The following is a 12,492-nucleotide window of genomic DNA, read 5'->3' as shown; positions in this document are numbered from 1 at the left end:
TCTGAGCGATGCCAATGACCAGGCACTATGGCGAGATCGACGGTGGTTGTGGTGGTGGGTTCGGTGGTGGTGAGAGAGATGGACCTTCTGCTCAAGAATAGAGAGAGACGAAGCGGAGAGAGAGAAAGAGAAACTGAGGCAAGCAGAAGAGAGAGAGAGGGGGTCAGGGCCAGCGGTGGTGGTGGCGATGTCGCTGTGTCGTGACTGTGAGAGAGTTGAGTTGAGAGAGTGAGAGTGTCGAAAACGAGAAAGTGAAGAGAGAGAGAGTTGAGAGGGAGAATATAGGAGTCAGAGAGAGTGAGATAGTTGAGAGTCTGTGAGAGAGAAGATAAGATCAAAAGTGAAATAGATATTTATATAATACAACTAAGAGGAACAGAGGCGGGGATGAATCGGGGAAATTTCGGGGCGGGGCCGGAGCCGACGAGCCTATTCCCGTCCCCGGCCCAAAAATTATCGGGGATGTATTTTTCAATACCAGCCTCGGCCCTATGGTGAATAATTTTCGGGGAAAACCCGATTTATCGGGACAGGGCGGTCCGGTCCCTGTTGGGCCTGGTTGATATTGCTATCCCTACTGAACACTTACTAGATCAAGCAGCACAAGTCTAGTCCATACTACCCCCAAGGGAATGGACAAGCTGACCAACAAAACCATCACCCAAATATTGAGTAAAATAATGGATGAAGCACATGGTCTGAACGACTCCCCGTAGCACTCTAGGCGTATAGAACGTCAAAGAGAAAGCCAACTCAGGCAACCCCATTTTCCCTAGTGTACGGGTCCGAAGCTGTGTTACCAGTTGAGTTGGCAGTAGCCTCAGCAAGAATGGCTATGTCAGCACACTTAGTTCCAGACAGCAGAAAGAATGACATAGAGGCAGCTGAAGAAAGAAGAGATCGAGCCTCGCGGGCAATGGAAAAGTATCATCAATCCATAGCTCGTGCTACAATCAATCTGTTCAGCACAAGAAGTTCAATAAAGGGGACTTGGTATGGAAGACGGTGGACGAAATCATGTGGGGGCAACTAATTCCCAAGTTCTCACCAAGATAGGAAGGCCCTACAAAGGTGCTGAGGTAACCAGCAGCGGGTACTACAAGTTGACATGAGTAGATGATGGGTTCAAAACTGGCCCTATCATCGCCACGTTGTCTGCATGCTCGAGGAAACCATTGACTACCTGAAGCCTATCCCTCATCCACGATAGGTCTAAACCGTTCCTTTCAAAGCTGCTCAGGTTTGCCTCGGCACTTTCCACGAACTTGCTAGGGGTGGCCAGAATCTTCTTAGTAGCAAGGTCGCAAATGAAGCTGGCGAGTGACTCTAGCAGTGCTGTCTGCAGCATAGATCCAGGAACGTTAAAAGCAGGAAAGGTGCCGGGGTGCAGCTCCTGGATGCGGGGTGAGAGTGGGAGCAGCTGCGGGGGAGACCCAATAACTTAGAAAAGAAACTTTCTCTGAGGGCTGAGGGGACTCCCTCACACCCCTGCCAACTTCAATCACTAGAGGGAGATTGGTGGAGTGACCAAAGGTCTAAGGACGACGCACTTCCCTTGAAGATGATTGCCTAGTAGCATTGGAATGAGTAGATGCAACGTTGGCGACCAGGTGAACTAGCCTCGCGAGAAAGACTAAAGCTGCCTGCACCGTCATGTCGCTCCGAAAAGAGGTCATCCATCTGGTAGTCTCCAACGTTCAGATCTGGAACAGTAGTGGTATCCATTCCAGTATAAAAATCTTGGGATACCCCAAGGTCAACTGGCACTTCTGGAAAGTGAGTGGGGTACAAGTCTGCCAGCTGTTCAAAGGTTGCCGAAGCAACTGGGTCAGAGGTCCCAGCGACAGCAATAACAGTGTGGGTGGCTAAAGTGACAGCTACCTTTGCAAGTCGGTCCAAATTTAGAGGGGCCACAACAGAGAACAGTGGAAGGTGTCGCTACACTTGCACTCTCCTCCGCCACTTGGGTGTTCGAAAGTGGGGTCTGCTAAACCAATGGAGACTCAGTGGACTGGGAGGAACCACCAGATGCAGTTCCAAAGGGAAGTGGTGCAACTTCCAGAGGCTCTCTCATGCCGCTATCTTCCCTTGGGGTCTCAGGGAAAAAATCCTCTCCTCCACCGACAGAGGAACGATCGGAGTGCACAGAATCTGCGAGGTTTGGAGGCTCTGCACCCTCCAACTAGGCCGCCCGCAACAACTTCCACAGCAGGGGGAACTTCATTTTCTGCAGCCTCCACAACTGGCTCAGCCTCAGTAGTTGGTGCGGCCCCAGCACTTGGTTTTTCTTCAACATTTGGAAGTACTGCCGACGGAGGAACGGTCGGAGTGCACAGAATCAGCGGGGTTTAGAGGCTCTGCACCCTCCAACTAGGCCGCCCACAACAACTTCCACAGCAGGGGGAACTTCATTTTCTGCAGCCTCCACAACTGGCTCAGCCTCAGTAGTTGGTGCAGCTCTAGCACTTGGTTCTTCTTCAACATCTAGAAGTACTGCCTTGTCGGTCTTGAACCTTGTGACCCTTGTAGCAATGGGAAGGTCGTCGTCGTTGTCGTCGTCTGAATCTGAGGAAATTCCGATGGCAGTAGAAAAACCTCCGGGGCCGGTGGTATGGCTGGTGGGCCCTGAAAAGAAAAAAAGGTTATGTGATTACCAAAGTAAATGTAAGAAGCCCAAGGAATGTGATTTCTGGTTAGTGATTTTTCCAGCCCAATTTGCATCTGTATGTACTACCACTTGAAGATGTCCTTACTTTTTAAATATCAAGCCTTTATCAGGAGTTCCCTTTAGATACCTTAGGATCCTGTATGCTTCTTCAAAGTGCTCCTTTCCTGGTGAATGCATGAATTGGCTTACTCTGCTTACTACGAATGCTATGTCGGGACGTGTGTGAGATTAGTATATCAGTCTTCCAACAGGTCTCTGAAACTGGTCTATATTCACTACATCTTCAATTCTAGCATGCTGTAGCTTCAAGTTGAGCTCGGTTGGTGTTTCAACAGCTTTACATCCGAGCAAACATGTTTTTTTGAGCAAGTCAATTGTGTACTTGCGCTGAGTGACAAAAATGCCCTCCTTAGATCTAGCGAACTCCATTCGAAGAAAGTATCTTAGAAAGTACCTTTATCTCGAAATCTTTAGCAAGTCCCTTCTTCAACTTTTTCGATTCGGCATTATCATTACCTGTTAGAATTATGTCATCTACATAAACAATCAAGATAGCTACTTTACCTTCTCTTGAGTGTTTATAGAACATAGTATGGTCTGCTTGGCTTTAACTGTATCCAAGGTTTTTTACAACCTTCCCAAAGCGTTCAAACCACGCCCTTGGGGATTGTTTGAGGCCGTATAGAGACTTGTTTAATTTGCAGACTTTATCTATACCAAACTTCTTTTCAAAACCTGGAGGTAAGTTCATATAGACTTCTTCTAGATTTCCATTTAAGAAGGCATTTTTTACATTTGATGTAGAAGCCAGCTGGAATTAACTGCTAGTGACAGTAAAACCCGAATTGAGTTCATCTTGGCAACTGGAGCAAAGGTTTCTTGGTAGTCAATCCCGAGGGTTTGTGTAAACTTTTTGGCCACGAGTCTCACCTTATATCTTTCCATGCTACCATCAGCTTTGCACTTCACTGTAAATACCCATTGGCACCCTACTGTCTTTTTGTCCTTAGGCAGATTCACTAACAGCCAAGTACCGTTCTTTTCTAGAGCATTCATCTCTTCCATAACTATTGATTTCCAATTAGGATCATCCAAGGCTTCCTTAATAATTCTTGGAACAAACAGGTTAGATATTTTTGAAGTAAATGTTCTATGACTTTTGGAAAGATAAATATTTCGCAATGGAATGTTGGGTACATTTTCGAATTCCTTTCCTAATGGCTAGAGGAAGATCACAATCTGTGGGTATAACATTAGGTAAAACCACTGAAGGAAATGGAGATGAAGTAGAGACAGATGATGGAGGAACCAGATTAGGAATACCTGAACTACTTGAGGGACCTCTTTTAAGAGATTCTGATTGGCTTTGTGGTGGAGTGGTTGGCTAGTCTTTACTTTTTCTTTGAGTATTTTTCCGAGCATAAACCAAAAACTCAGGTTCGGGAACAGTTTGTTCTAATTGTAGTATTTCTCCCCCTGCTTGTGAGCCTTCTATGTTTGGAGAAGTTGGACTGGGATTTCCTTCGTTCTCCATATCTTGAATACCCTGTTTCTGTTGTTGTTTTTCAGAAAACAAGGGATGGAGATTGAATAGGATTTGGTAAGGGATCTGAAGTTGTCTGCCAAAAATTTTCTTCCTTTTTCTTTTTCTCCCCTTGAAGAGAATTTTTGGTAAAATAGGATTGAGTTTCAAGAAAGGAGACATCCATAATCACCCAAATGTTTTTGTTTGAGGATTATAGCACTTGTTGCCTCTTTTGTTTGGAGCATACCCAATGAAAACACATTTTTCTGCTCTAAGATCAAGTGTGGATCGAATTTGGCTGGGTATGTGAACGAAAATAGTGTAGCAAAAAATTTTTGAAGGCAAATTTGAATTAATTCTGCAATCAAGAAAGGTTTTTTTGCAATATTTAAAGGGTGTGACATATTGCAAAACCCGGGTAGGCATTCTATTAATTAAATAAGAGGCTGTCAAAATGGCATCTCTCCATAGATATTTGGGAACATACATAGAGAACATTATGGCTCAGGCTACTTCCAGTATATGCTTATTTTTTCTTTCGGCAATACCATTTTGTTGATGAGTGTCACGACATATAGATTGATGAAAAATAACTTTTTTCCTAAAAAAATTCCCTAGATATTTATTGAAGTACTCTTTTCCATTATCAGCTCGAAAAATACTAATTTTTGAATGAAATTGATTGTCAATCATTTTGTAAAAATCTTGAAACACGTTTTTTACTTCAAATTTGTCTTTCATCAAATAAACCTAGCAAAGTCGAGTGTGATCATCTATAAAAGTTACAAACCACTTTACACCAGTCATGGCGGTAACCTTGGAGAAACCCCACATCACTATGAATTAAGTAGAATGGTTTAGAGGCACGGTAGGGTTTTGTAAGATAAGTAGTTCGATGACTTTTAGATAAATAACAACTTTCACATTGAAAAGACGAACAATCCAAATTTTTAAACAAGTTAGGAAACAAATGTTTAAGATATGAAAAACTAGGATGTCCTAGTCTAAAATGCCAAAGCATTATTTGCTCGCGAGCCGAAAGTGAACTAATACTACAACCATAGCCTTGAGTTGTTTTATTGCTGGATATGTCATCATCAAAGTAGTAAAGACCATTGACCATTCTAGCACTGCCAATCAACCTCCCCAAGTTTCGGTCCTGAAATTCACAATGAGAGTCAAAGAAAACAACACGAAAGTGAGAGTTTTTGGATAGTTTACTGGCAGACAACAACTTGCAGGCCAGTTTAGGAACATGAAGGACAGAGTGAAGAGTAATATTTTCTAAAATTTTTATTTGAACTTTTCCTACAATAGGTGAGAAATTGCCATCAGCAATCCTAACTCTTTGACTTTCAGAATAAAATAAATAAGTATTGAATAAAGAAGAGAGAGAAGTCATGTGATCAGATGCCCCCGAATGTACATTTGGATGGACTGAAACCAACGCAAGAAATTATCACCATTGAGTTTAATGCTGGTGATTTGCACCGAGTGAGAATCAATGTTGGGAGACATGTTTCTCAATGTTTTTCGGTGAAACGGTAACAGTGGATTCAGATGTGGTTTCTGATATGGTGAAGGACAGCTTGATGGTTCTAGGATTACCTCAGAAGGGTCAGAGAATAAGTCCTCAGCTTTGATACCATGAAAGCTAGAAAGAAAAATATTTCTTATTCTCATATTTAAACAATGTACATAGCACCTCTATTTATAGGAGATACAAGGCATAAAATTAGGAATTGATTAGCTACTAATTAGCTACTGATTCTGAGAACTGATTAGCTACTATTTAGCTACTAATTTTGATCCTAACAAACTTTCTATAGTATTGACTAAATCTAAATGTTTACAGTTGTGATATCCAAAAGAATTCAGCCATATCCTGGAAGAATTATTTTCTTTCCATTTCCAATATTGAATATAGTTGATATTTGTTAGTTTTCCTTTTCTTAGCTTCTGTGGCGCATAGGCATTGTTCGTCATGCTATGCTTTTTAAGGGGTAAGTGTTTTATTGCCATACAAGGGGATTTACAATGAAGCTCATGACATGCCAAAGGCAATACCCCCTCTAAAAGAGTGCTTACGCCTAGCCTGCAGAACAATTAAACCTTAGCAATTGGCATTTTAGGATAGAAATTTGTGTGCTTTGCAAATCCTTAGAACTTGGGGTCAAGAAAAAATTGAGAAACTAATTGGCATGAGTAGTATTTTAATTTTGAGTTACTGCTTATGTCTACAAATTGGCTTTCATACTTAACCAAAAAAAAAAAGAAAAAGAAGAAAAAACAAAAATAGGATTAAGTTAGTAGTTTATTGGTGGTAGTTGCTACATAATTGATGTCTGTTGGGCTATATATAACAAATCCACGTGTTTTTTGGGAGATAAATGTAGACCTTTTTTTTATTCACTGGCAACTGAGCAGCGAGTAGTAACACAAGTGATGAAGACTAAAGAATTCCTCAACTGAACAGTGTGTCAACAACCAGGTAATCTCAGTTATCACTCAAGAATTCCTTCACTTACATTGCTGCCATTGCTTGGAAATGGAGACTAAATTGGGCGTAGGTTTTTTTTGGTTTTTATTTTTTTCATTTATCCTTTTCGATGTTGTGATGCAAAGCGTCATTCTTTGGAAGCTGACATGGGCGTGGAGATAGAAGGTGATGGGCGTGCCTGCATATCTTCAATTCGATCTAGGCAGAGTCGACAACCAGGTAATTTCTAATCTCAGTTGTCACTCAAGAATAAATTCACTTACATTGCTGCAATTTCTTGGAAATGGATATCGTATTTCATAAGTAAAAGATCAAAATTATTCTGTTGACACGGCTTCTACATGTTCCAATTAGTATGGTGTTAGAATTGTATGATGCACGATTCGATTCATACAATTTAATATGAGTTTCAACCAAAATTATTTGAATTGTGTTGTTTGAAAATTGGGTGTCCTGTTGAATTGAGAATTGAGTAGTTCGTCTATGTTTTTGTTTACATAATGTATTGAATTGACGCCTTTTTCTGTTACACTACGATGAAACAAAAATAGGGGAATTGCTTATACTGATATACGTGGTTATATATAATTTATTTATATTGATACTATGTAGTATTTGACTTTGATTGCTACAGTGTTCCCACATATGTGTGAGGTTTGGAAATTCCTTTCCAATAATTCGGGCTGTATTTGATAAGCATCCTGCGGATCTTGTATGAGAAAGAAATAAGAAATGGAAAAAAAAAAAAAAACTTTGTTTATAGTTTCATGTGGAAAAAACATGCAAAGAGCGAACTGCTAATACATGTATTATCTTATGCAATTTAATCTTTTCTTTTGTGGAAATTTTGTTAGAATTTTGTATTTCATTTGTTGTGACGGGTTATAGAAACCAAAAACTCACTTTTCGTAGTTTTTAGATAATTAGAGATTGACAATTCCAACTTCCTTTACTTCATTCAAAAAGTTGTTCAGAATAATTGATCAGAATTATTTTGAGGAACCGGTTTGTGCATATTATTCAAAATAATTTTACTTTTAGGAGCAGTTAGTTTTTCGTTTGTATTTTTTTTTCCCTTTGTGTTTTTGGCGCTAACCCCTTGCAGGCAATGACACATATAGACATGGTTAATCATTTAAGGTAATCTCCTATACTTTTTGATTTTATTTTTTACATTCAGGACAATGCATCGTTTAGGTTAGGGGCAGAAAATACTTATTTTGAGAAGAATTTATATATTTGCTTGCTGCTATGAGTTAGTTGTTTTGTTTTTTTTAAAAAAAAAATTAGTGCTCATGGTAATCTTTTGTTCTATACATTGGGTGATTAGGCATACTTGCGGTATTTTATTACTTTAACTCAAGAATTGTGTTGAAGTTTGATATGCTAGCTACTTTGTTACAGCATTCCATGTGTTCATATTTGGAAATCATTGCACTACACTTCTGCCGCATGAATATGATTGATAAGTGGATATGACTTGAAAATCTTGAAGAATGATAGTGGAGACTTTTAACCCTGTGAGTTTTGTGCCAATCATTTATTGGAGAGTTATTATGCATCTACTCTTAATTTTTCTTTGGAAACGCATTAATTTATTGTTTAGTCTCATTATTTTTTCATTTTTGGTTGAAGGCTTAGAATAAATCAATTTGTTATCATACTTTTACTCCCTCGAGGACAATGCATCGTTCAGGTTGGGGGGAGAAAATACTTATCTTGAGAAGAATTTATATGTTGCTTGCTACAATGAGTTAGTTGTTTTGTTTGAAAAAAAAAAAAAAGTGCGCACGGTAATCTTTTGTTCTGTGCATTGAGTAATTCGGCATACTTGTAGTATTTTATTGCTTTAACTCAAGAAATTGTGTTGAAGTTTGATATGTTAGCTACTTTGTTAAAGTATTCCATGTGTTCGTATTTGGAAATCATTGCATTGCACTTTAGCCACATGAATATGATTTTTAGTTGATTAGTGGTTATGACTTGAAAATTTTGAAGAATGATAGTGGAGTTTTTTGAGCCTACGAGTTTTGTGCTAAACTTTTATTGGAGGGTTGTGATACATCTACTCTTAATTTTCTTTGGAAGTGCATTAATTTGTTTAGTGTCATTATTTCTTAATTTTGGTTGAATGTTGAGGATAAATCAATTTGTTACCATACTTTTATTCCTTTGAGATCATGAATTGAGAGATGAGTTTAGGCCATCTTTGTTTCATTGAGCCTTTTATTTATTTTTCTTTCCTTTATTATTACTTCATTAGAAACCGATTTGAGCCTTAATGTTAGCCTTTCTTTGTTTAACCCCACAACCCATACTTTCTTTTCAATTTTGTAGTATGTTGGGTAAGTTCAGTTTGGCAATGGCAAATTTGTTTGAAAAAAAAAAATGTAAAAAAAGGAGAGAAGGTGGAAAAAAAAGAAGAAATAAATTGTGTTCAACGAGAGGGGGGGGGGGCAAAACGAAAAGAAAAAAAAAAGCAGGAGGAGGAAGTTGAAAAAGACAAAAAAAAAAAAAAAGTAACAAAAGGAGCAAAACATTTGGAATAATGCTCTAACTGTGTTTATTTTTATGCCAATAATCTCTCAGATTAGAGCTTATTTTTATGCCAATAATGTCTCAGACATCCATTTTTTTATTCAACTTTGCGTTTTATTATTTTTTCGTAATTCCTCGACCCAAACATTACAACCAAATAAAAGTCCTATTTGATCTTGAGAGTGGTATAGTTTACAAGTGGACATGATGGATAGGCGTGATGGTATGGTAATTTTAATTCTCAGTATATGGTATTCCATTGATGAGACTATTTATTTATTCTTTTATTATGGCATTTTTCCAAAAAATTAGTATGCGGGATATTTTGCCTTTGATTTACATTATTCTACTCGCATATATTGAGAGTAATTTTCACACCATATTCTGAGTGATTTATTTGTTGAATGCAATAACTGGTGAGATTTGAGTCGAAGCATGTTTCAGAATTTCACTTTAAGGCTAAGATTGTGTCTGTGTTGGCTAAACTTTTTCACACACTCCAAATTCTGAATGTCTTGAGATATCTTTACTTGCTGCTAGTGTCTTGAACTTTGGTTGATTATTTTGTTAAGATTGTGAAATTCATGACTTGTTCTTTAACATTAGCATGAGAACGAAAGAAATCCTTTTTAAGAAATTTTTTTACTTTTGTGGGTAATTTCTCTAGAAATTTTAATTCTCAGTATTTGATATTCCATTCATTAGACTATTTATTTATTCTTTCATATTAGCGTTTTTAAAAAAAATTAGTATGCGGGATATTTTGCCTTTGATTTACATTGTTCTACTCACATATATTGAGGGCAATTTTTCACCATGTTCTGAGTGATTTATTTGTTGAGTGCAATAACTTGTGAGATTTGAGTCGAAGCATGTTTCAGAAAGAGATTTGGGTTATATTTCACTTTAAGGCTAAGGTTGTGTTTGTGTTTGCTAAACTTTTTTCGCACACTCCAAATTTTGAATGTCATGAGATATCTTTATTTGCTGCTAGTGTCTTGAACTTTGATTGATTATCTTGTTAAGGTTGTGAAATTCATGGCTGGTTCTTTAACTTTGGCATGAGAATGAAAGAAATCCTTTTAGTAAAGAAATTTTTGGATGTTTGTGGGTAACGTCTTTGGAAACCCTCACGAGACTTTTACTCGTCCACGAGGGGTAACCTATTGGATTAAGGGCTTGTTGCATGTGCTAAATTCAATCGTGATTTCTTGCAGAAGTGATTTAGAGTTGCTTTTATTTTACTTTTTGATTTTATTTTAGTCACCCTAATTGCTAGGTTCTAGCAATAAAGCTGGTTGGGAGGTGTGATGAATGCTTAAAATTACATAGTAGTTCTATGAATTTTGGATATTATATTCATTCTCTCAATTTGTATTTAATTGTGATTTAATGAATTTAATTTAAATTTGTAGAAAAACTACATTTGAGCCTTCAACAATATCAATTGCTCAACAAGGCCCATAAGACTCGGTATGCTTCTAAATCATCTCATAACATCCACAAAACCTCTCTCAAAGGTTAGATAAGATTTCATTGTACCTCCAGTCCTTTAATATTTTGATTTTGGTCTTCAAATACTTATTTGTTTTTCCTTTTAATTACTACCCGTCTTCTGTTCTTTATTTGTTCCTTTTATGAAATATATATTTGGTGACTTAGATAATAGCAAAAAGGCTAAATTTGACCGCAATGTTGTCAAGGGTGCTCGGGCTGCTCGAATTCAGCAAAACAAATGGTAATTTTTATCTTAATTTTCTACCCCTCTACATAAGATGTATACCTTTTTACTCACAAGGGTCTTGTGTTTGTAGCTTTTCATCGAATAAAGGATAATATTTCTATTGCCTAAAGGCAGGATTGGATATTTTTGTTGATAAGGGAGCAGAAAAGGTGTGCTGTTTTGGAAGAAAAAAGGGCATCTAGTTGATTGACTAGTCCTCCCCGTGTCATTGTATATGATATGTTTTTAATGTTAATATTGTTTGTTCTCAAAAGGAATTGTTAATCCTTCACAAAAGGTTCTTTTGTATAAAACTAGACTACATTTGTTTCCTGGTAAATTGAGATTTAGATGGATTGGGCCGTTTCATAGTTAAAACCGTTTTTTCTCATGCGGCCCAAATTGAAAATCCCAAGAATGGTAATGTTTTTAAAGTGACTGGCCAACGTCTTAAACCAGTTTTGGAGAATTTCCCACCTGAAGAGGGGAGGAGTCCATCGTATTAAAAGACCCTATTCATTCATTCATGTTTGAGCTGGTAAAGATGTTTGTAGTCCTTCTTTCACAATAAGTTATTTATGGGGAAAAAAAGAAATTATGATTTCATCTAACAATTATTCTCTATTTATGATGGCATATCATATGATAAATCGTATTTGAAAATCACTCTTCCAATGTTTGATTGCAGTGAACTTTTAGACCCTGTTGTTGCTGAAGCTACACTGGACTTTCGAAATCTTAACAAGAGAAAACTTTTAACTAATTTCCCTACATTTCTCCTTCAGGTATGATTTGAAATTGGCACGATTCTTTGCTTGGGGTTTAGTTTCTTTATTTGACTGAATTTTCAGATTTAGAAGTAGAAAAGAAGAAGTATGAAACATGTATATCAAATATTTTGGTAACTTATCCTCCTCTAACATCAGTCTTGCATTTGTAGTTTTTCCCATTAATGCTAAGTTCCTCATGTCATCTTTTTGGTTCTGTTCTTAAAAGATATATTTAATTTATTTTATTGGAATGATCTTAGTTATAATTCGTGCAATTGTTGTGTCCTCGAGATATTTGTATATGACAAATGCCAAAAGTGCTGGATATTGGGATTGAAATAAAGGAGTGTCTTGAAAATAGGTCAAACAATTAAAAAAGTGCATTAATTTCCATAAAAACTGCATTGAATTTAATAAAAAGTGTCTTGTGTTTTAAAAAAAAAAATTTGGGTCTACTTTTCGTGTCCCCGGGACACTTGTTAAAAAGACCCTTCATATATTGGTATTCATAATTGTAGTTTTATTTTATTTTTGTCCTGTCAATGCTACTTCAGAAATAAATTTTGTTGCTTATGTGGTGCCACATCTTATTTTGTATGTTTAAAGTTATTATGCACCTTCCTGACCTTGTTGGAACAAAATATGGTATTGTAATTTCGTACTGAAACTAATTGAGCCTAACGGAAATTTTGACAACTAAACACATATGTTTAATTTCAAAAAGGAGGATCTAAAAGAATGCTTTCGGAGATACTGTGGACTCAATCT

At 37.3% G+C, this 12,492-nt stretch overlaps 1 protein-coding gene across 41 annotated transcripts in view; it reads left to right on the top strand.

The window, feature by feature from the left end:
* The window catches only part of LOC114258369 (uncharacterized), a 52,003-nt gene that overhangs the window by 29,286 nt on the left and 10,225 nt on the right, over positions 1-12,492 (top strand). For 34 of the 41 annotated variants that reach the window (XM_082920858.1, XM_082920859.1, XM_082920857.1 and 31 more), the window contains 4 exons: positions 6,590-6,912; positions 10,647-10,751; positions 10,894-10,969; positions 11,643-11,739. In XM_082920858.1, coding sequence (XP_082776984.1) covers positions 6,840-6,912; positions 10,647-10,751; positions 10,894-10,969; positions 11,643-11,739 — 351 coding nt within the window. In that variant the 5' untranslated portion in view covers positions 6,590-6,839. The remainder of the gene's footprint in view (positions 1-6,589; positions 6,913-10,646; positions 10,752-10,893; positions 10,970-11,642; positions 11,740-12,492) is intronic. The other 7 variants (XM_082920833.1, XM_082920849.1, XM_082920838.1 and 4 more) reach the window with 6 other exon arrangements.

This window comes from Camellia sinensis, chromosome 3, assembly GCF_055761805.1.
Source record: "Camellia sinensis isolate YWXY chromosome 3, ASM5576180v1, whole genome shotgun sequence".
NCBI classification, from domain to species: Eukaryota; Viridiplantae; Streptophyta; class Magnoliopsida; order Ericales; family Theaceae; genus Camellia; species Camellia sinensis.
This window is presented reverse-complemented; position numbering and strand designations above follow the sequence as displayed.